The sequence below is a fragment of the Mya arenaria genome, chromosome 7, assembly GCF_026914265.1.
Source record: "Mya arenaria isolate MELC-2E11 chromosome 7, ASM2691426v1".
Lineage (NCBI taxonomy): Eukaryota > Metazoa > Mollusca > Bivalvia > Myida > Myidae > Mya > Mya arenaria.
The window spans coordinates 22866776-22893461 of record NC_069128.1 but is presented as its reverse complement, the minus strand read 5'-3'; the positions used below and the strand labels follow the sequence as shown (position 1 = coordinate 22893461).

Sequence of the window (26686 nt, the reverse complement as noted above, 5' to 3'; positions counted from 1 at the left end):
ATATAAAGTCAAGTTAATGTGAACTGCTTAAAAAAGAGGTAATGGAGGAACTGATGGATGTTCCTTTTAACAAGTTTAGGGCAAAATCCAATATGGCTGCCAGTCAGTCATCTTGAATCCGATCGAAAACAATGCATGTAAAGCAACGGCATTGCTCATGATAATTGATTCTGTTGAATATCAACATGATGCACGTTAAACTGTATAAGATTGAAGTTCGTTTAACATGTGAACATTCAATATGGCCGCCAGACAGACATTTTGGATGCAAATAGGAATGGAATAGTCTTTATGTAACGCACATCTACTAAGAATGCGCCAAGATAAACAGAACTCCATCATCTGGAGATTATGTGCAGAGAGTAATGTCTATGTGTATTATATGTTATCAATTAAAGGACCGTAACTCCGTAAATAAGGCATACCAATGTTTTAACTAGGCTTGGTACTTATCACTCATATGAAGATTTCTCGTGGGCATACTAATCTCTTTGTGAACTATATGAAACCTAATTGAATTGCCTTTCAACAAACCAATGTTTAATGGCCGTGAAAATTGCCTGAGCAGATAATAATTATTCTGGGTTATTTAGTAAATTTGTTTTATTATGTACAACTAAACTCAGTAAAGACACTTGTTTTTTGCTATGTCGAAAACAGGTACGTTTAACGTGTGGCTATAGCTAAGATTGTAAATTGATAATTTGAAACCAGTTAATTCGAAATATATAATGTCTCCTTTATGTAAAATTTCTCTAAGTGGATGTATATGTATTAAATCAAGTCGTAATGGATATGTGTATGTATGATAGCGTAAACGGATACATGTATGCAATCTGTCGCAAATTTATATGTGCATGTTATATGGCTTTAATGTTTATGTGTATGCAATCTAGCTAAAATGGAGAACTGTTGGTAATCAAACATTTTTTAAGATGATTTATGTAATCTAGTTAAACAAGTTAAATGACGAATTAACGACGATAGATGACACCCGAATATCTACCGTCGTTGATTCCCAACCAGTCTCAGGTCAGATATCCACTTAGAAACTCTGAAAACGTTCCCCTTCCAGTTTGACGCACCCAGTCATATGCGTCATCATTTCTTCCTGCTACAGTGCGAGATTGGAACTTCCTAGCAACAAGACACTCGGAAACAGTCCAATCTTTTAAAAACAAACTACAAACACATTCCACAAAACCATCTCCATTTGTCGGTTCGCGCAGCAACCAAATCATGCATTGTCGTCTAAGACTTGGGTGTAGTTCGCTTAACCATGATCCTCACAAAAATATTATTCACTCCCCTTTATGTACATGCACCGCCATTGAAGAAGCTTCCCATTTTCTCATGATATGCCCTTTATGTTCCACCCAGAAACAGCGATATTTCAATGACCTTCCTTGTGCACCAACCATTCAAAATTTACTTTTCGGTGACGATCGCTTAACTTTTGAACAAAACAAGGACATATTTCTGTGTGTGCAGAGGATTATATCAAGTTCAAGGAGATTCGATGTTTGATCGGGTCTGTTCGGTGTCGGGGGCGGTGTGTCATGCATGCGATGTTAACCAACTATATAGCTACATGTGTTAAAAATGATAACAGTATATAAGCAAATATATCACGCATTTTATTTTAAGAATTAAAAAAAGGTCGGATTTGAATATTATATGTTTTCTGAACTAAATAACTATTAGGAAAGGAATTTACACAAGTTTTTAGTAACCTGTTTTCAAATCCTTATTAATTATACTGTTGTTAAAGTACCTTGTATATGTAAGTTTGAAATGAATACTGTTTAAACTAAGTTAAATCAATTTAATGTAGAAAAAATAAAATATACTTGTTATACAGCAAAAAGTTAATAATTGTATATACTCCTGCAAAAATGGATACATGTACGTAATCCAGCCAAAACGGATATATGAATGTAATCCAGCCAAAACAGATATATGTTCATAATCCAGCCAAACTTGACACATGTTTGTAATTCAGCCGAAATGGATATATGTATGTCATCTGACCAATAGATCACTACCACAATCAATTTGCGACAATGTTTATATTTCCTCTTTAAATATTGATATATTACAAATGTTTCTCTGAACATAAGTACAGCTAAACTACATTGACCCACCTCATTCCGTCGCTCATCCATCCAGAACAAGTCTCCTTTGACGTCATCAGCAGCTATAGCAACTGGCCTGTCCACTCGCCGTTGTGTAACAATTTGACATCGATCTCCATTCATTAGCATCTCGCCAATTTTAGGCCTAATGCTTCCCCTACCATTGTCAGTCCAAAACACCTTTCTTCAATAAAAAAGCAAAACATAATATTTAAGCATCTTTTCAACAATATTCATGTAAGAATTAGGAGCAAAACCAATGGGAAAAAACAACAAAAACCCCACAGAGAACATACATTAAAAATGAAATTGATCCTAAACTTTGTTTCATTAATTAGTTTAAACATATAAAATTGACAGCTAAATGATTTAAGCAACATTCATGCAAGACTTAGGAGCAAAACCATTGGGAAAAACAACAAAAAAAAACACAGAGGACATACATTAAAAAATGAAATTGATCCTCAACTTTGTTTCATTACTTAGTTTGAACATATAAAATTGACGGTTAAATGATTTTAGCAGATCTACACTTTCAGTTGGACGGACAAGTTGCTGTGCGTTTTGTAAAGCAAATCTCTTTGTGAAGTTGGATGGGTTGTTATGTAATAGTTTAAATGTTAAGAAAAACTGACACCAGGGTAGGCAAACTGATTCATTACATTTTATATTGTTTAAGCGAGATCAATAATTTACAAAGAACATTTTTTTCAAGAGTAATTCAATACTTTATTTTAATAGTGATGATTGTTTTATTGTCGCATATTTGAGGTGATTTCTTCTAGACTATTTCGTTTTATTAACATTTCGATTTCGATTTTTGACAATCATATATTAATTCGATGTCTAGGAGTAACATTCTAATAGCTACATTAAATTGATCAGGTTTGGGAACTCTCTTTATATGTCCGCATATGAGTATACGGCGCCCACTGATGTAGCAAGCACTCGTGGGAGGTCGTACTTCCGGTCTGTGATGGCGATGAAGTCAGTTGCATGTGACGCTGTTTGGTCGACGATCATGCCTGATGCTATTTCCATGGACATGATTGTCTTGCCTGTGTGGGCATTGTGTGATGCGTGTCCATGATACGATGGTTCTTCAAGGAACTTATTAAAAGTACATCTCTACATTGAGTTACAATTCATTAAGTTAAAGTAAGCATGCATGGTGTTTAGAATATAATTGTTTGTTTAAAAACGTTATTGTAGGGTTGTTTGTTTGTTTTTCATGGTGAATTGGACTGCACCTGCTCTGCGCTATTCCTGACCTTTGACATCGTTATCAGATGTAGGATCGATTATGTGACTTCTGAATGTGTGAAACATCTTATGTTGAATTGTAAAGGCTTTTTTTTTGGGGGGGGGGGTAATGTTTACCTTTTATTATTCAAGAGAAGTCGAGTGTATGAGTTAACCTGAAGTCACGTTTTCAGGCGATATATTGGTTCATGGTAAATGAGAAATGGTCGACACCCTATGCTGTTGACGTAGTTGAGACGCTACGGTTTGTGACGTAAGCTAACATTTGACGTTATTGACAATATTGACGGATAAAGATTCTAGTTCAGGAACTCACGTCTTCATGTGCATACACAGTTGTGATAAGGTTTTGATTTTTGCCATTCGTTTCTTTTGGCATTCGAGAGCCAGACGACTTAGTAGTATTTTAAAATTACACCACAAATTTGTATTGGTATTGGCTTTGCAAAAAAAGACTTGTTCTGTGTGTCCGAAAATGTCATATCATTGAAACAAAAAATGTAATAAACGGCGAACCTTACCCAACTCTGGTGTTAATTGCTATAGCAGTTGGAGCCACGCAATCTGTGTTTCTACCCATGTTGTTCAGAACGACCTTCATGTAAGTTGTTTTACCATCACTGTCGCGCCTGGAGACGACTATCGTTCCTTCGTCTGTTTTCGTCATCCACAAATTACCCGTTACAGAATCATATGCAACACTCGATGGCTTGCCGATAAACGTATGCTCAGAGTAAGAACTACTGTTTCCTTGGACGACATCAACTCTTGTCACGGATTGCTGACAGGCAGGAACAAAGTAAAATAACTAACTCATAAAAATTCAACTGACAATACTCTTGAAACCTGGGAAATTATCACCAGAATAAGATATGAGATCATCTCTATAAAATGTTTTTTATAGTTGAAACATGTATGTACAGCACTTGATGACAGTTATATCTTTTAAATTTGATGAAATAACATTCTTCAATAGTGCATAGCCGAAAAAAACAAACGTTTCCCGCACATGTTTGCAGGGAGGTCGCTATTTAAAACCATACTTTAAGGATGACTGATTATCGTTTTGCCTATACAGTTAGTGTACATCTAAACACAATCGTATTTGATGTTGCTGTTTCCTTTAATTATGTAATTGAAAACGTCGGGAAGAGAATACACCTTACTGATTTATTTTTGAAATTAAAATAAACTAAAATAATAAGTAGTTAAAATTGAACTAGTCGACAGTAATATCCACTGTAACAAGTCCACTGTAACAACGTCTACGGTAACCAGTCGATTGCAACTAGTCTGTAACCAGTAAACTGTTACAAGTCCGTCTTACCAGTTTACTATAGCATGCAACTGTAACTAGTCAACTGTAAAAGTATACTGTAAGTAGGCAACTGTAACTAGTCAATTGTAATAGTATACTGTAAACAGGCAACTGTAACTAGTCAACTGTAAAAAGTACACTGTACACAGGCAACTGTAATTAGTCAATTTTCAAAGTATACTGTAAACAGGCAACTGTAACAAGTCAACTGTCAAAGTATACTATAAACAGGCATCTGTAACTAGTCAACTGTCAAAGTATACTGTAAACAGGCAACTGTAACTAGTCAATTGTCAAAGTATACTGTACACAGGCAACTGTAACTATTCAATTGTCAAAGTATACTGTAAACAGGCAACTGTAACTAGTCAACTGTCAAAGTATACTGTAAACAGGCAACTGTAACGAGTCAACTGTCAAAGTATACTGTACACAGGCAACTGTAACTAGTCAATTGTCAAAGTATACTGTACACAGGCAACTGTGACTAGTAAATTGTCAAAGTATACTGTAAACAGGCAACTGTAACTAGTCAATTGTCAAAGTATACTGTAAACAGGCAACTGTGACTAGTAAATTGTCAAAGTATACTGTACACAGGCAACTGTGACTAGTCAATTGTCAAAGTATACTGTACACAGGCAACTGTATTTAGTCAATTGTCAAAGTATACTGTACACAGGGAACTGTAACTAGTCAATTGTCAAAGTATACTGTAAACAGGCAACTGTAACTAGTCAACTGTCAAAGTATACTGTAAACAGGCTGTAACTGGTCAATTGTCAAAGTATACTGTACACAGGCAACTGTAACGAGTCAATTGTAAAAGTATACTGTAAACAGGCAACTGTTACTAGTCAATTGTCAAAGTATACTGTAAACAGGCAACTGTAACTAGTCAATTGTCAAAGTATACTGTAAACAGGCAACTGTAACTAGTCAATTGTCAAAGTATACTGTAAACAGGCAACTGTGACTAGTAAATTGTCAAAGTATACTGTACACAGGCAACTGTGACTAGTAAATTGTCAAAGTATACTGTACACAGGCAACTGTAATTAGTCAATTGTCAAAGTATACTGTAAACAGGCAACTGTAACTAGTCAATTGTCAAAGTATACTGTAAACAGGCAACTGTAACTAGTCAATTGTCAAAGTATACTGTAAACAGGCAACTGTAACTAGTCAATTGTCAAAGTATACTGTACACAGGCAACTGTAACGAGTCAATTGTCAAAGCATACTGTACACAGGCAACTGTAACTAGTCAATTGTCAAAATATACTGTAAACAGGCAACTGTAACTAGTCAATTGTCAAAGTATACTGTAAACAGGCAACTGTAACTAGTCAATTGTCAAAGTATACTGTACACAGGCAACTGTAACTAGTCAATTGTCAAAGTATACTGTAAACAGGCAACTGTAACTAGTCAATTGTCAAAGTATACTGTACACAGGCAACTGTAACGAGTCAATTGTCAAAGTATACTGTACACAGGCAACTGTAACGAGTCAATTGTCAAAGTATACTGTACACAGGCAACTGTAACGAGTCAACTGTCAAAGTATACTGTACACAGGCAACTGTAACGAGTCAACTGTCAAAGTATACTGTACACAGGCAACTGTAACTAGTCAACTGTCAAAGTATACTGTACACAGGCAACTGTAACTAGTCAATTGTCAAAGTATACTGTAAACAGGCTGTAACTGGTCAATTGTCAAAGTATACTGTACACAGGTAACTGTAACTAGTCAATTGTCAAAGTATACTGTAAACAGGCTGTAACTGGTCAATTGTCAAAGTATACTGTATACAGGCAACTGTAACTAGTCAATTGTCAAAGTATACTGTAAACAGGCAACTGTAACTAGTCAATTGTCAAAGTATATTGTACACAGGCAACTGTAACTAGTCAATTGTCAAAGTATACTGTACACAGGCAACTGTAACAAGTCAATTGTCAAAGTACACTGTACACAGGCAACTGTACACAGGCAACTGTAACTAGTCAATTGTCAAAGTATACTGTACACAGGCAACTGTAACTAGTCAATTGTCAAAGTATACTGTAAACAGGCAACTGTAACTAGTCAATTGTCAAAGTATACTGTAAACAGGTAACTGTAACTAGTCAATTGTCAAAGTATACTGTACACAGGCAACTGTAACGAGTCAACTGTCAAAGTATACTGTACACAGGCAACTGTAACGAGTCAACTGTCAAAGTATACTGTACACAGGCAACTGTAACTAGTCAATTGTCAAAGTATACTGTAAACAGGCAACTGTAACTAGTCAATTGTCAAAGTATACTGTAAACAGGCAACTGTAACTAGTCAATTGTCAAAGTGTACTGTACACAGGCAACTGTAACAAGTCAATTGTCAAAGTATACTGTACACAGGGAACTGTAACTAGTCAATTGTCAAAGTATACTGTACACAGGCAGCTGTAACGAGTCAATTGTCAAAGTTTACTGTACACAGGGAACTGTAACGAGTCAATTGTAAAAGTATACTGTACACAGGGAACTGTAACTAGTCAATTGTCAAAGTATACTGTAAACAGGCAACTGTAACTAGTCAATTGTCAAAGTATACTGTACACAGGGAACTGTAACGAGTCAATTGTCAAAGTATACTGTACACAGGGAACTGTAACTAGTCAACTGTCAAAGTATACTGTACACAGGCAACTGTAACGAGTCAACTGTCAAAGTATACTGTACACAGGGAACTGTAACGAGTCAATTGTAAAAGTATACTGTACACAGGCAACTGTAACGAGTCAATTGCCAAAGTATACTGTACACAGGCAACTGTAACTAGTCAATTGTCAAAGTATACTGTACACAGGGAACTGTACAGTCAACTGTAACTAGTCAATTGTCAATGTATACTGTACACAGGCAACTGTAACTAGTCAATTGTCAAAGTATACTGTACACAGGCAACTGTAACTAGTCAATTGTAAAAGTATACTGTACACAGGCAACTGTAACGAGTCAACTGCCAAAGTATACTGTACACAGGGAACTGTAACTAGTCAATTGTCAAAGTATACTGTACACAGGCAACTGTAACTAGTCAACTGCCAAAGTATACTGTACACAGGCAACTGTAACTAGTCAACTGCCAAAGTATACTGTACACAGGCAACTGTAACTAGTCAACTGTCAAAGTATACTGTACACAGGCAACTGTAACTAGTCAACTGTCAAAGTATACTGTACACAGGCAACTGTAACTAGTCAATTGTCAAAGTATACTGTAAACAGGCAACTGTAACTAGTCAATTGTCAAAGTATACTGTACACAGGCAACTGTGACTAGTCAATTGTCAAAGTATACTGTACACAGGCAACTGTGACTAGTCAATTGTAAAAGTATACTGTAAACAGGCAACTGTGACTAGTCAATTGTCAAAATATACTGTAAACAGGCAACTGTAACTAGTCAATTGTCAAAGTATACTGTACACAGGCAACTGTAACTAGTCAATTGTCAATGTATACTGTAAACAGGCAACTGTAACTAGTCAATTGTCAATGTATACTGTAAACAGGCAACTGTAACTAGTCAATTGTCAAAGTATACTGTACACAGGCAACTGTAACTAGTCAATTGTCAAAGTATACTGTACACAGGCAACTGTAACTAGTCAATTGTCAAAGTATACTGTACACAGGCAACTGTAACTAGTCAATTGTCAAAGTATACTGTACACAGGCAACTGTAACTAGTCAATTGTCAAAGCATACTGTACACAGGCAACTGTAACTAGTCAACTGTCAAAGTATACTGTACACAGGCAACTGTAACGAGTCAACTGTCAAAGTATACTGTACACAGGCAACTGTAATTAGTCAACTGTCAAAGTATACTGTAAACAGGCAACTGTAACTAGTATACTGTAAACAGGCAACTGTAACTAGTCAACTGTCAAAGTATACTGTAAACAGGCAACTGTAACTAGTCAACTGTCAAAGTATACTGTAAACAGGCAACTGTAACGAGTCAACTGTCAAAGTATACTGTAAACAGGCAACTGTAACGAGTCAACTGTCAAAGTATACTGTAAACAGGCAACTATAACTAGTCAACTGTCAAAGTATACTGTAAACAGGCGACTGTAACTAGTCAACTGTCAAAGTATACTGTAAACAGGCGACTGTAACTAGTCAATTGTCAAAGTATACTGTAAACAGGCGACTGTAACTAGTCAATTGTCAAAGTATACTGTACACAGGCAACTGTAACTAGTCAATTGTCAAAGTATACTGTACACAGGCAACTGTAACTAGTCAATTGTCAAAGTATACTGTAAACAGGCAACTGTAACTAGTCAATTGTCAAAGTATACTGTAAACAGGCAACTGTAACTAATCAATTGTCAAAGTATACTGTACACAGGCAACTGTAACTAGTCAATTGTCAAAGTATACTGTAAACAGGCAACTGTAACTAGTCAATTGTCAAAGTATACTGTACACAGGCAACTGTAACGAGTCAACTGTCAAAGTATACTGTAAACAGGCAACTGTAACGAGTCAACTGTCAAAGTATACTGTACACAGGCAACTGTAACTAGTCAACTGTCAAAGTATACTGTAAACAGGCAACTGTAACTAGTCAACTGTCAAAGTATACTGTAAACAGGCAACTGTAACTAGTCAATTGTCAAAGTATACTGTAAACAGGCAACTGTAACTAGTCAATTGTCAAAGTATACTGTAAACAGGCAACCGTAACTAGTCAATTGTCACCTTGGTCATTGTCAATGTAACCAGTGAAATATAAGTCAATTTGTACCAGTCTATTGTAACTAGTCTACTGTAACCATTTATCTGTAGCAGTTAAATATAAAAGTTTATTGAAACCAGTCTACTGTAACCAGTCAATTTCATCAGTCAACTGTTACAGTTCAGTGTAACCTTTCTTCTGTACCAGTCAACACTCCACTTTTATGAGTCTATTGTAACCAGTCCTTTGTAACAGTCATCTGCAACCAGTCCGTTGTTACAGTCAACATTCTTGCACCGGCAGTCTGATACGCTTATGAAGCTTGTACCATAATTATAATTTGTTCGATTGACTGCGTTGTAATGAATTTTATATCTGTTTTGTTTGGTCCCTTCAATGCTCAATATCTTAAGCCAATTACTAATTATTGAATTGAATAAAACATATTGACTTAAAGCAACACTTACATTCTTGTCATCCGAACTTTGTATCACTAGCAGTTCCTTCTTGATATCATTTGAAGCTATAGAAACCACATTTTTCATATTCGAACTAGGAAACATTGGCAATTGGTATCGAAATGATCCAGTTATGTTATACATCGCTATTCCCTTCTGGTAAGCAACTACGAGAAAATCAGCCTCCTCTAAAAATTATAATTGAAATGCTATTAATTAAAGAAAATAAAAAAAGATATAACAGTTAATCAAGATCACTCAGTTATTAGAAAAATATAATGTAATATAAAATGTTATACCTTGGATAACTCACGAAACATTTCGTCTATTTAACCAGATGTGCATGCCTGAGTTGTAGAGTTTTAGATTTTCGAATGCAGATATTTGTTTACACTGGTCCCTTACTTAGGTTGTGTATAATTTATATATGTGCATTGCATTTGTTTCACGTTCGACCTCGTTATAAATCAAAAACTAACACTTAATATATTTTAAGACAAAACCATACCGTTAACGCAAGCGTTTCCATTTTCAAGTCTCATACCAAACGGACAAGCACACGTATATGCCGTTACAGACGTTGGAGATAAAAGACACAGATGGCTACATCTGTTTTCTGCACATGGATTTGGGGCTGAAATACATCAACTAGGTCATCGTTAGAAATATATGTGTTTGTTTTTGTCAGACTACTAAAAGATAAACAAATCGACAGGGCATGAATAAGTTTTTCTAGGCATCTAACACAGTTCAGTCAGCAAATTTTGGAAAGTCGGCCATGCCACTGCTAAGAAATAAATTGTAAGAATGCTCTCAGGATATGTAGGCATATTTAGAATAAAACAATGGAAAATACGGCGAAAGGCAAGAAAACGGTTCTTATATGACCGGTAATGAATAAAGTCTATATTTTGAAAATCAGGTGTATTTTAAAATATCCTTTGTCAAATAATAATGTTAATTTCAATATATTTCGAAACATTTATGAATACAGCCCACGTAGCATATAATCAAACCAAGTTCAATTCAGGCAGTGTAATCATACCCACTATGTTCAATACAGGCAGTGTAATCATACCCACTATTTAAAATACAGGCAGTGTAACCATTACCACTAAATAAAGGCAGTGTAATCATACCCACTATGTTCAATACAGTCCATTGTAATCATACCATCTATTTAGAATACAGGCAGTGTAATAATACCCACTATTTAGAATACAGGCAGTGTAATCATACCAACTATGTACAATACAGGCAGTGTAATTATACCAACTATGTACAATACAGTCAGGGTAATCAAACATACCATGCCTAGTAATCATGCCCAATATGTACAAAATAGAGAGTGTAATCAGACCCACTATGGAGAATACAGACAGGGCAATCAGACCAACAATGTACGATATAGGCAGTGTAGTAATACCCACTATGTACAAAACAGACAATATAATAATGCCAACTATGTACAATACAGACAGTATAGTAATGCAAACTATGAACAATACAGGCAGTATTATCATTCCTACTATGTACAACACAGGCACTATAATCATACCAACTATGTACAATACAGGCATAATACAGTGTAATTATCCCTGTAATGAAAAATACAAACAGTGTAATCATACCCATAAGGAACAATTCAGACAGTGTAATTATATTTACTATGTACAACACAGGCACTATAATCATACCAACTATGTACAATACAGGCATAATACAGTGTAATTATACCTGTAATGAACAATACAGACAGTGTAATCATACCCATAAGGAACAATACAGACAGTGTAATTATATTTACTATGTACAATACAGGCACTATAATCATACCAACTATGTACAATACAGGCACTATAATCATACCCATAAGGAACAATACAGGCAGTTTAATCATATCTATAAGGAACAATACAGGCAGTTTAATCATATCCATAAGGAACAATACAGGCAGTGTAATTATATTTACTATGTACAATACAGGCACTATAATCATACCAGCTATATACAATACAGGCACTATAATCATACCAACTATGTACAATACAGGCACTATAATCATACCAACTATGTACAATACAGGCACTATAATCAGACCCATAAGGAACAATACAGGCAGTTTAATCATATCCATAAGGAACAATACAGGCAGTGTAATTATATTTACTATGTACAATACAGGCACTATAATCATACCAGCTATATACAATACAGGCACTATAATCATATCAACTATGTACAATACAGGCACTATAATCATACCAACTATGTACAATACAGGCACTATAATCATACCAACTATGTACAATACAGGCACTATAATCATACCAACTATGTACAATACAGGCACTATAATCATAGCCATAAGGAACAATACAGGCAGTTTAATCATATCTATAAGGAACAATACAGGCAGTTTAATCATATCCATAAGGAACAATACAGGCAGTGTAATCATATCTATAAGGAACAATACAGGCAGTGTACTCATATCTATAAGGAACAATACAGGCAGTGTAATCATACCCATAAGGAACAATACAGGCAGTGTAATCATACCTATAAGGAACAATACAGGCAGTGTAATCATACCCATAAGGAACAATACAGGCAGTGTAATCATACCCATAAGGAACAATACAGGCAGCGTAATCATACCTACTATGTACTATACAGACAATGTAATCTTACACACTATGTACAATACAGTCAGTGCAATCATACCCACTATGCATATAACAGGCGGTATAATTATACCAGCTATGTACAATACATGCAGCGCAATTATACCCACTATATACAATACAGGCAGTGTTATTATACCCAATATGTTTAATACAGACAGTGTAGTCATACCCATTATGTACAATACAGACAGTGTAGTCATACCCATTATGTACAATACCGGCATTGTTATCACATGGAATGCAAGTTTATCGTAATAGATAAATTATAAAACATACCTGAAGGTTGTCTCATGGCATGATACAAGGTAACATATCTTCTCTGGTAGTTGCCGGAATGGGGGAATTGGACTGTCGGACAGGCGGAAATGCTTGTAGAACAGTTGAATTTATTGCACATTTCTAAGGAAGATGTAGTTGCATAAAGCGACTGCTCAAAAACAAGAACGTCTATCACTCTTCCGAAATTCTGAAATAAAAGATGTCGTTTAAATAAAAGTTTTATTACCAAAACTTAAATGGCGTACCCTCCGCGTTTATCTTACAGATATGTTAATTCTGAAGTTAAAAGTATCCACTACATTTAATTGCAAATTCACACCTCAACTCAACTCGACACTTCTCTAATTCAACGTATGGCACCCTAAGTCGGCCTTGAAATATTTTGTTTGTTCATGAGGAACTATTTTGTACACTTTATTTGTAAGTAAAGTGTACCGATTAACACATACATATGCATTTCTAAATAAGACACATACAATCACCCTTACGCACAGATGGAGACAAGCGACACACACACACGCACGCAACACTCACGCACGCACGCAAATACGAACACACATACGCACGCACCGACACTCACACGCACACGCACGCATGCACGCACGCACACACCAACGCACGCACACGCACACACACACGCTAATTAATACTTACATGATGAACCTTTTTTCTGCCATTTCCATCGTAGTTAGAAAACTCAAAATATCCTAATTTCTCATCCAAAAAGTACAACCGTTTTGCAGGGTAATCGATAGTTATACTTGTTGGGTAATGAATATCTGTTGTAATTATTGCAACTCTGTCTGAACCGTCTAGACCAGCCCTCTCAATTCGGAGCTCGGACCCGGTGTCTACCCAGAATAGAAGACGATCGCTGTAAAATAAATAATGTTCAAATAGTCGAATCCAAGGTTGGGACCCGGTGTCTACCTATAATTGAACAAGATAACTGTAACATTGAATCGTGATTTTAATTGTTAAGTATACTAAAACAAATACATGAAAGGTAAAAATGGCTGAAAGTGTGAGAAGTCTAGTGATAAAGAAATCGGTTTCTCAACCAAGAGGTTCGGGTTTCGGTTCCTTTCCAGGTAATTTTGTCACGACCTCCTAAGGTAGACGCCAGTACTGATATTAACTTAGGAATGTGATTACATGGGCTATCAGAGTTCGCTACAACAGAGCTAATTAAACGAGTGTAAACCAAACGGTCGAATCAGAAATCTCAATATGAATTAAAAGAGTCCATAAGTACATATCCCTTACCGGTGTTGATTTTAATTTGACCATTTATATCTTACAGCTAGTCATCAATTAGTTGATTTTTAAATGTATATTGCATCCCATCTAGTCCTTAAGCTTGCCATTAAAAGCAGAAATCGTATAATGTATTCAATAGCCAATTGTATAGAGTATTCAGCAGTCAATTGTATAGAGTATTCAGCAGTCAATTGTATATAGTATTCAGCAGTCAATTGTATAGAGTATTCAGCAGTCAATTTATAAAGTATTCAGCAGTCAATTGTATGAAGTATTCAGCAGTCAATTGTATAGAGTATTCAGCAGTAAATTGTATAGAGTATTCAGCAGTCAATTGTATTGAGTATTCAGCAGTCAAATGTATAGAGTAATCAGCAGTCAATTGTATAAAGTATTCAGCAGTCAATTGTATAGAGTATTCAGCAGTAAATTGTATAAAGTATTTAGCAGTCAATTGTATAAAGTATTCAGCAGTCAATTGTATAAAGTATTCAGCAGTCAATTGTATTAAGTATTCAGCAGTCAATTGTATAGAGTATTTAGCAGTCAATTGTATAAAGTATTCAGCAGTCAATTGTACATTCGGAACTCCTCGGCCATTTTATCGAAAAACAACCTCGGATGTATGCCGGTACATCAGTTGAAGTAGTTCGTAAAATTTTGAATTATATCATTAATTAAAAGCATTGTTTAAGAGTTGTATTTATTGATCTCAGTTTAAATTGATTGCCAGTGAAGTGAATTATTGTAAACATCATGAAAATTCCCACGAGTAAAGTCAAGTTTAACTGCTAAATAAAATTACTACGCGATCTACTTGCAGCGGACTTAAACGTGCCACTTTTTGAGTATGTAAACCGTCCAAATACATCCGAGGTTGTTTTCGATAAAATGGCCGAGGAGTTCCGAATGTCAATTGTATAGGGTATTCAACAGCCAATTGTGGATTTTCAGCAGCCAATTGTATAAAGTAATCAGCAGCCAATTTTTTAACGTTTTCAGCAGCCAACTGTATGAAGTATTCAGCAGCCAATTGTATGAATAATTCAGCAGGCAATTGTATGAAGTATTCAGCAGCCAATTGTATGAAGTATTCAGCAGTCAATTGTATAAAGTATTCAGCAGTCAATTGTATAAAGTATTCAGCAGTCAATTGTATAGAGTATTTAGCAGTCAATTGTATAAAGTATTCAGCAGTCAATTGTACATTCGGAACTCCTCGGCCATTTTATCGAAAAACAACCTCGGATGTATGCCGGTACATCAGTTGAAGTAGTTCGTAAAATTTTGAATTATATCATTAATTAAAAGCATTGTTTTAGAGTTGTATTTATTGATCTCAGTTTAAATTGATTGCCAGTGAAGTGAATTATTGTAAACATCATGAAAATTCCCACGAGTAAAGTCAAGTTTAACTGCTAAATAAAATTACTACGCGATCTACTTGCAGCGGACTTAAACGTGCCACTTTTTGAGTATGTAAACCGTCCAAATACATCCGAGGTTGTTTTCGATAAAATGGCCGAGGAGTTCCGAATGTCAATTGTATAGGGTATTCAACAGCCAATTGTGGATTTTCAGCAGCCAATTGTATAAAGTAATCAGCAGCCAATTTTTTAACGTTTTCAGCAGCCAACTGTATGAAGTATTCAGCAGCCAATTGTATGAATAATTCAGCAGGCAATTGTATGAAGTATTCAGCAGCCAATTGTATGAAGTATTCAGCAGTCAATTGTATAGAGTATTCAGCAGCCAATTGTATGAAGAATTCAGCAGCCAATTGTATGAAGTATTCAGCAGTCAATTGTATGAAGTATTCAGCAGTCAATTGTATGAAGTATTCAGCAGCTAACTGTATGAAGTATTCAGCAGTCAATTGTATGAAGTATTCAGCAGCCAATTGTATGAAGTATTCAGCAGCCAATTGTATGAAGTATTCAGAAGCCAATTGTATGAAGTATTCAGCAGGCAATTGTATGAAGTATTCAGCAGCCAATTGTATGAAGTATTCAGCAGCCAATTGTATAAAGTATTCAGCAGTCAATTGTATGAAGTATTCAGCAGCCAATTGTATGAAGTATTCAGCAGCCAATTGTATGAAGTATTCAGCAGCCAACTGTTTGAAGTATTCAGCATGCAATTGTATGAAGTATTCAGCAGCCAATTGTATGAAATATTCAGCAGGCAATTGTATCAAGTATTCAGCAGCCAATTATATGAAGTATTCAGCAGCCAATTGTTTAGAGTATTCAGCAGCCAATTGTATGAAGTATTCAGCAGTCAATTGTATGAAGTATTCAGCAGCCAATTGTATGAAGTATTCAGCAGCCAATTGTATGAAGTATTCAGCAGGCAATTGTATAAAAGTATTCAGCAAGCAATTGTATGAAGTATTCAGCAACCAATTGTATGAAGTATTCAGCAGCCAATTGTATGAAGTATTCAGCAGCTAATTGTATAAAGTATTCAGCAGTCAATTGTATGAAGTATTCAGCAGCCAATTGTATGAAGTATTCAGCAGCCAACTGTATGAAGTATTCAGCAGCCAATTGTATGAAGTATTCAGCAGCCAATTGTATGAAGTATTCAGCAGGCAATTTTATGAATTATTCAGCGGCCAATTGTATGAAGTATTCAGCAGGCAATTGTATCAAGTATTCAGCAGCCAATTGTATGAAGTATTCAGCAGCCAATTACATAGAGTATTTAGGCAATTGTATCAAGTATTCAGCAGTCAATTGTATGAAGTATTCAGCAGCCAATTGTATGAAGTATTCAGCAGGCAATTGCATAAAAGTATTCAGCAAGCAATTGTATGAAGTATTCAGCAGGCAATTGTATAAAGTATTCAACAAGCAATGGTATAAAGTATTCAGTAGCTAATTGTTTAAAGTATTCATCAGCCAGTGTTTAAAGTATTTAGCAGCCAACTGTATGAAGTTTTCTGCAGCAAATTGCATAAACTATTTAGCAGCAAATTGTTTAAAATACTCAGCGGCCAATCATATACAACCTCTTAAGCTTTTGGTGTAATATTAGGTATCCGAATTGATTGGATTCAGTGATTGGACAATATTAACTACTACCAAATAAATCGTTTTAATGAGTCAACTAGCCAAATGATATTTATACATTTGGCAAACAGATGAGCGATGTACAGTATCATGGCTTGATGTAAACCATGAATTTACACTCAGCCCAGATGATATAAAAGCATAATGGACCACTCCTAAATACATCTTTTAACGCCCATTTTATTTATAAGATAGCCATGACACTCACCTAGGATCCACAGCGATTCCCTTTGGACTACTAACATTGGTTGAAAATAAAGTCATTCTCACTAATCGTGATAGACTACCCACATTCACTGTTTCTAGATTTGTATCCGTCCAGTAGAGGTTTTCTCCGATCCAATCTACTGCTAAATCCTCTATGGGACCTGATGTATGGAAAACCTGAAATTGATATATTATATAGAAATTTATGTCACATGTATGACGTTAGTCAAATACATTAAAGTTTATGTACACATAAAGAACACTACACCTCGTTACGATACAGAAAGGCTTTGTGAAATTTCGCGCATGAACACAGATTAAACTCATATAGATTTAACCCAATCACGTTATGTATGTATGTAAGTTTGCTACTAAACGCGAACTGTGCGTACACATATGTGCGATATGTGGATGAAATTTATTCATTTCATGCTTATCGGTGAACTTATGAACAATATGAATTCCATCGCTTTACTATAAATCGCAAGCTTAGCGCATACTTGTGCAGTATTACTTCAATTTCATCTGAGCTGTATTACTACAGTTTCATCGTTGTACTATAAATCGCCATCTATGCTCACACATGAGCAGTATTAATGCCATTTCATCGCTTTACTATCAATCGCCATTTATGCGCACACATGAGCAGTATTTATGCCATTTGATCTTTTTACTACATATCTCCATCTATGCGCACACATGATCAGTATTAATGCCATTTCATCGTTTTACTATAAATTGCCATCTATGCGCACACATGTGCAGTATTTGTGTAATTTAATTGTTTAACTATTGATCGCAATCTAGGTGCACACATGTGCTGTATTACTGCAGTTTCATCGTTTAACAATTGGTCGCAATCTAGGTGCACACATGTGCAGTATTACTGTCATTTCATCGTTTTACTATTAATCAAAATTGATGCGCACACATGTGCAGTATTTATGTCATTTCATCGTTTAACTATTAATCGCCATATACGCGCACCTATCTATCAGATTATTCAAACATTTTTATTCATGACCACTAACCTTAAGTTAGAGCTTTGGACGCATATATACTTACAAACTCATACAGCATAATTTTATATAACATATTTCAATACATATAATAATAGCAAGTGATGTACTTTAATAACGGACCACAAACATGTGTCATATATAATCATGTACAATGTTTATAACGGACCACAAACATGTGTCATATATAATCATGTACAATGTTTATAACGGACCACAAACATGTGTCATATATAATCATCATGTACAATGTTTATAACGGACCACAAACATGTGTCATATATAATCATGTACAATGTTTATAACGGACCACAAACATGTGTCATATATAATCAGAACAGAACAGAACAGAATATTTATTAGACTTAAGCATTACAAGCTTATCGTCATAATAGCAAAAAATACATATATATATATATATGGCATGCAACAATTTTAACACATAGCATATTATACGCTAAATACATTTGATTTGATTGTTTCTGGGATATACATGTGAGAATGAATTAATATCATATGATATAATTTTTAATTGAATATACATACTGTCGGACATTATTTAAAATTTATCAAACAGTAATCATGCATTGGTTATGTATATAGCCGCATATGACTGCGTATAATGGGTAATGAAAGTATATTTGATTACATCGTAAGGACCAGGAAAATGATGCAAACATGTACTGAAATAACAAAACATAAGGACAATACACCAACCCAATATGAGTTTTTACCCTATTAAAAATAAGATAGAAAACAGCCATGACACATACTTTATATCAACGAATCACGAAGTTTGAACGCCTTATCACAATACATTGCTAATTTTCTAATGAGTATTTTATTACTACTTTGCATCAATAAAATATATTTCATCAAACTAATATGAGTATAAAAGTACTTAGGGATATACTGGCGTCTAAGGTCTGCATACACAGGGCATTTAAGAACAAAATGGAATTCGTCCTCAATATCATTTAAAATACACAATGTACATTTTCTTTCATGTCTAGGAATTGTATTATGTCGACCTATCTCTATATTTAATTTATGCGAAGAAAGACGTAATTTAGCCAATACATTTCTATATTTTGTATTTTCTACCAGACTGAGATACGCTGATTGTTCAAAACTAGTTTTAATTTCACGGTATACATCTAGAGCAGAGGATAGATCTAACCCAGATCTCCAATTACTAATATAAATATCTCGAAGTCTACTCCGAAGCACAGGCACAAAACATTCAATTTTCACAGAACCAGGATAAAGCCATACACTATTAAGACCAGATGATTGAAGGATGTCACGAACTCTTGACACCCAGCTCTTGGTTGACACGTTGTTATCTACATTATAAATTTGATCAAGTAATATAGCATTTAAAATACAGTTTTCTTGCTTTACTGAGTGGAGCTTTAAAAAGTATTTCACCATTCTAATATGACGTTCTATGTACAATGGGAACCTACCCAACTCTCCATACAAGGCCAAAGTGTTAGTGGATTGTTTAACATTTAACACCCATTTACAAAATTTCTTATGAACTCTCTCTGAGACTTCCGCATTCATATAGCCCCACACTTTAGAGCCGTAGTTTAAACCAGATAACACATAAGAGTCGAAGAGATTAAACATGATATTAATTGGAACTGTAATATTACGAACCAGCCCCATAAGTGCGTGCAGTGATCGCAACCCCTTTCCTGCAAGTGTTTTGGCAGCTTGAATAAAAGAACCGCCACTGGTAAAAACAACACCTAGATAATTAAAAGAACCAACAATTTCAACTTCCTGATTATTATACAACCATTTATCATTATTGCCCAACCTACCACCTTTCCTAAACACCATAACCTTAGTTTTATCAATGTTAACCGTGAGGTTCCATTTGCGACAATATGAATATAAACTATTTAAAGAGTTCTGCAAACCATCCTTTGTCTCTGAAACAATAACAGCATCGTCTGCAAATAACAGTAGATATATTGAAATTTGGTCGACAGTAATGCCGTCATTTATATTTTCTTGCAAATGCATTTCAATATCGTTCAAGAAAAGTGAGAAAAATATCGGAGAGGTTATCTCCCCTTGAAATAAGCCAAGGTTACTGTTGAAAAAATCTGACAATGTTCCCAGGTGTTTTACACAAAGTTTCACCTCGCTATACATAGATCGAACAATGGACAAAATTTTACCGTCGATTCCCAATTTTATAAACTTATACCAAAGCCTACTTCTATCAATGCAATCATAAGCTTTTTTATAATCAATAAAACAGCAAAACAGCTTCTTTTTTCTTTCAAACTGTTTTTGAATCAACGAGTGCAAAATAAAGACAGGATCAACCGTACTATACTTATTTTTAAAACCAAACTGAGCATCTGTGAAAATACTATTTTCTTCAGCCCACAATTTCAGCCTTTCATTTAATACGATGGTAAATAATTTTGAAAAACAGCTAGTAAGAGTTATCCCCCTGTAATTGTTAGGGTCTGATTGGTTTCCCTTTTTGTAGATTGGAATAACAACACCAGTTGCCCATGACCGAGGGAACGATTTCGTGTTCAATATATGATTAAAAAAGGAATTCAATGGTCTAATAATGTGTGGTACTGATACCTTAAAATACTCATATAAAACGTTGTCAATAGAGGGTGCCTTATTTGAACCTAACTTCTTGATAGCTTTCAAAATTTCATCATCTGAAATAGGCAGATCTAATGACTCGAAAGTAGAGTTATGGTCTAAACCAGAATCAAATTCCCCAATAAAATCATTATATTCTTCCTCGCCTCTGAAATCACCACCTGACATAAGATTACTGAAGAAAGTTTGAAATTCCTCATTAGAAATAGTATCACCATTATTTGCTTTTTTCCCGTTTTTAAATATTTTCCAAAACTCCCTCGGAGACTTCCTTCTTAAATCGTTCATTTTACGACTACGTGTAAAGTTGAATGAATTTTTTGACCTCCGACACTGATACTTATAATCTTTTTTTGCCACATACAGCGAAATTCGATCAGTATCCGAAAATGTAAGGTTAAATTGGCATACAGCGCTTTTATACACGTCATATTTGCGTTTACATTCAGCATCAAACCAATCCTGTTTAACTTTTCCGTCTTGGAAATAAAAGACTGGCGTTTGAGAAGTTTTTTGAAAATACTTATTTCCTTTATCACATATATATTTAGTAAAAATCGAAGTCAATCGATCTACATCCCCCTCCCCGCTAATTTCAGAATTTAAATCAAATATCAAATTGTCTATATTATTTGAAATATCACTCACAAAAGCGTCTTTATACTTTATATCAAATTTATAATATTTATTTTTAGTATTGCTGCTACTCGGATCCCTGTGTACTGTATTTACCTTGAATGAAAACGTCAATGGTGCATGATTCGAAAACGTATTAAAATCACCCACTGAGAAATTGTCAAGCAGATTGAAATTATCATGATGTGTCAATAAATAATCAACGACACTAGCCCCGTTATGGGTCATACAGGTAAAATTCCCACGGTCTCCCGGCCATCGACCGTTAACTATTCGCAGATTGGTTGCCTTACAAAGGTCAAGTAAAAAATCGCCAAAACGATTAGAAGTCATATCTCGCGAGGTGCGGGGCGTCGGAGTATCTATAGTAATTACGTCATTGACATCAATACTACGATCAAATTGAATGAAATCGCCTTTACTACCAGTACGGCTATTAAAGTTACCTGACAAAAATATTTTCCCACGCTGACTAAACAATATAATATCTTGTTCTAGCTGTGTGAAAACATCAACACTATACATATTGTGGACCGGCGATGACTCCGGAGCAATATAAGTAAAGCAAATATATACATCATCATCAATATGGAAAAAATTCTTATCTAGTTTAACCCAAATAATGCAGTCTGTTGAATTTTGTACAAGTTTAACTCCATTTCTAATATTATCTTTAATATATACAATAAGGCCTCCACTTGACCGTTTCGCTCTTCGATGTTGGTATTTACGGTAAGAATGAATAGGGTTTGAATATCCTTTTATGTCAATAATTGAGTTCTTATTTGTCCACGACTCACTCAGGCATATTATATCATACTCACAGATGAGATCAACAAAATCTTTCGACGACTTTTTCTGAGGAGTGAGTCCTTCTATGTTCCAGGAGAGGCACTTAAAAACATTCTCACACACTTCCTAACAGGGTCCGCGGTAGAGATGGTTGTTGATAAACAGCTTATCGACCTTAATAAAAGCCTCTTTGCCGTCCTTCCGGGCCTGGAGCATGATGGGAACCAGTTTCCGGCGCTGCTCCACAACCTGCTTAGGAAACTGTTCCGATACCCCGTACTGTGTTCCCTTTAGTTCCTTCGCCGCCCGACGAACTTTCTCACGATCAGGGAAGTCGGAGAACTTGGCCACAATCGGCCGGGTCTTATCGCCTTGGTAGGGACCGATCCGATGCGCTCTCTGCAGACGTATTACTTCTGTAGCATTGTCTATTTTAAGCTTTTCTTGAATAAACTGTAGTATCTTTTGCTCGCAGATTTCATCTTTTTCCTCAGGAATTTTGTGGAACAATAAATTGTCACGCATACTGCGCCATTTGAGATCTAATATCTCAGATTTCAGGGTATTCTCTGTTACCCTATGCTCCTCTTCAAACTTTTTCATTTTTTGGGTAAAGCTGTCTAAGTCTTTATGTTGTTTACTTATTTCGGATAAGGTTTGGCTGTCAAATTCGCGACTCCGCTCGATGTCACGCACCTTGCTCTCAAGATCATTGATCTTTGTATCCATGCTTTGTATTCTGGTATTTATAGCGTTTACACTAGACTGTATGGAATCTAGGCGAGCAAGTTTACTATCCATACTATCTAATCGCTTAATTAGCATAGTAACTAGGTCGTTGTTCACTGACCCTGGTGAATTGGGCGTTGCCTGTCCGCTGTTTGTTACCCCAGGGGTCATCGATCCCCAGACCGGGTATGGGCTTGCGGCCATGTTCATATTTTGGGGGTACATGTAACCCGGGCTGCAATACTGTGCCTGTGGGGTCTGCGGTAGTTGATATTGGCTATTTGTAATAACACTGTTACTACTCTGACCTTTGTCATTGCTTTTATCATTGATAATGTCCATTGTTTGTTTTCGTTTTTGTTCCCGCCTTTTACTTGGAGTCTCTTGTCGTTGTTCTCCTGGCGAAGTTTTTGATTTTTTTTCGTTTCCTTGTCATTAAAAGTGCTTAATAAGTCAATAGAGTTACACTTCAGCTAGTTTAAATAATTATATCCTTCATAAAACAAAAAAGAAATCCATTTTTTATCATGTACAATGTTTATAACGGACCACAAACATGTGTCATATATAATCATGTACAATTTTTATAACGGACCACAAACATGTGTCATATATAATCATGTACAATGTTTATAACGGACCACAAACATGTGTCATATGTAATCATGTACAGTGTTTATTTAAGCACATTTCATGTATTATATATGCTTAAAACAAGTACATTGCATGATGCATCCATTTTTAATTCAATGTATGTTTTCGCCAAGGAATATATTATATTGAGTAGTCTTCATTAGAGTTTTAATACTTATACGGCAACATAGAAAAGAACAAAAAAATACAAACCAAAGTAGAATTAATTCCTTTCAGATCAGTAGAGTATATGTTTTCGTCTTTATCTGCCAGATATAATTTGCGAGCACTCACAAACACATCGATTGCATTAGGTGAGATTCCACGTATGGAGAAACGATCGAACTTGGTTATATTGGAAAGTCTGGTGTTGTTGTAATTAACAAAATTGTCATCCGTCACAAACCAGGTGAAATTATCTGAAAATATTACACTATACGGTAATTTGAAGTGTAATTGAACGTAACTATTTTATATATATTCCATATACGTTCAACATATGTTTGATATAAGAGATGAACAATCTTATACGATAGCGTCATGTGTCTAATATTTACACCTCAACTTCCATTCCTTAAATGAACTGCCTTTCGGCAATTACGTTCATCAATCGATCGCGTTATTGTGACGTCATTTGAAAAAAATGTTTCCGGTTATAGTCGGGTCGTTCTATTTACCGAATGGGTAAGAACGGGTTACTGAAAGGTTTTCTTAAATGAAATGAAGTATTTTTTTAACACTTCTTGAATGAAATAATGAACTATTGGTGTAAATATAAGGAATGAATTGCGGCGTTGATGTCATTATCGGGGATATGAACGCAATTGGGTTGGTCAAAGTACGCGTGGAGTCCTTCGGACTCCACACACATTGACCTACCCAATTGCGTTCATACCCCCGATAATGGACATCTTTAGCGAATCTTGAATTTTTGACGCGACTGCCTTGCAAAATTGAAACAATATGTACCATAGTTATATTATCAAATCGATTTACCTGATTTTGCAATGCACATATCTGACAACAAAACGTAGCCTTCTGCACAATCGCATTTGTAGGAATTATTAACCTTAACACAGCGTTGGTCGCAAATACGTGGTTCGAGGCATTCATCAATATCTGTAAAACAGAGATAGTAAAAATGTGTCATTCACCGATATCTGGAACACAGAGATTGTAATAATGTGTCATTTGCCGATATCTGGAACACAGATAGTAATAAGGTGTCATTCATCGATATCTGGAACACAGAGATAGTAAAAATGTGTCATTCATCGATATCTGGAACATAGAGATAGTAAAAATGTGTCATTCATCGATATCTGGAACACAGAGATAGTAAAAATGTGTCATTCATCGATATCTGGAACACAGAGATAGTAATAAGGTGTCATTCACAGATATCTGGAAAACAGAGATAGTAAAAATGTGTCATTTGCCGATATCTGGAACACAGAGATAGTAAAAATGTGTCATTTGCCGATATCTGGAACACAGAGATAGGAAAAAGGTGTCATTCACCGATATCTGGAACACAGAGATAAGAAAAAGGTGTCATTCACCGATATCTGGAACACAGAGATAGTAAAAAGGTCTCATTCGCCGATATCTGGAACACAGAGATAGCAATAAGGTGTCATTCGCCGATATCTGGAACACATAGATAGCAATAAGGTGTCATTCGCCGATATCTGGAACACAGAGATAGTAATAAGGTGTCATTCGCCGATATCTGGAACACAGAGATAGTAAAAATGTGTTATTCGCCGATATCTGGAACATAGAGATAGTAAAAATGTGTCATTCGCCGATATCTGGAACATAGAGATAGTAATAAGGTGTCATTCACCGATATCTGGAACACAGAGATAGTAATAAGGTGTCATTCACCGATATCTGGAACACAGAGATAGTAATAAGGTGTCATTCACCGATATCTGGAACACAGAGATAGTAATAAGGTGTCATTCATCGATATCTGGAACACAGAGATAGTAATAATGTGTCATTCGCCGATATCTGGAACACAGAGATAGTAATAAGGTGTCATTCGCCGATATCTGGAACACAGAGATAGTAATAAGGTGTCATTCGCCGATATCTGGAACACAGAGATAGTAATAAGGTGTCATTCACCCGATATCTGGAACACAGAGATAGTAGAAATGTGTCATTTGCCGATATCTGGAACACAGAGATAGTAATAAGGTGTCATTTGCCAATATCTGGAACACAGAGATAGTAATAAGGTGTCATTTGCCGATATCTGGAACACAGAGATAGCAATAAGGTGTCATTCGCCGATATCTGGAACACAGTGATAGTAGAAATGTGTTATTCACCGATATCTGGAACACAGAGATAGTAATAATGTGTCATTCACCGGTATCTGGAACACAGTGATAGTAGAAATGTGTTATTCACCGATATCTGGAACACAGAGATAGTAATAATGTGTCATTCATCGATATCTGGAACACAGAGATAGTAATAATATGTTATTTGCCGATATCTGGAAGACATAGATAGCAAAGATGTGTCATTTACCGATATCTGGAAGACATTTATTAGACAAGAAATTCTTGACCAACAGCTTATTTGTCGTGGAAACCATATCGTTAATCGTGGTCGCGAAATAAAAAAAAGCACTCGTCATCCTAGAAAAACAATGAATGGTTGAATATTCTAGATTTTGACACAACCTCGCACCGTAGTTTGTACACTGACTGTTTTTAAATATCAATATCTTTAACATGGGCTATATTAGGAGTCTAAAAATTTGCAAAGCATACATTAAAAT

At 35.4% G+C, this 26686-nt stretch overlaps 1 protein-coding gene across 3 annotated transcripts in view; it reads right to left on the bottom strand.

Annotated features, from left to right (window-relative positions):
• LOC128240624 (low-density lipoprotein receptor-related protein 2-like) overlaps positions 1–26686 on the bottom strand; it is a 145934-nt gene that overhangs the window by 110137 nt on the left and 9111 nt on the right. For all 3 annotated transcript variants that reach the window (XM_052957329.1, XM_052957330.1, XM_052957331.1), the window contains exons 2-10: positions 24883–25005; positions 24100–24305; positions 17433–17608; positions 13545–13764; positions 12888–13077; positions 10430–10555; positions 9931–10109; positions 3920–4179; positions 2145–2319 (exon numbers count right to left, since the gene is read on the bottom strand). In XM_052957329.1, the coding sequence (XP_052813289.1) occupies positions 2145–2319; positions 3920–4179; positions 9931–10109; positions 10430–10555; positions 12888–13077; positions 13545–13764; positions 17433–17608; positions 24100–24305; positions 24883–25005 (1655 nt within the window). The remainder of the gene's footprint in view (positions 1–2144; positions 2320–3919; positions 4180–9930; positions 10110–10429; positions 10556–12887; positions 13078–13544; positions 13765–17432; positions 17609–24099; positions 24306–24882; positions 25006–26686) is intronic.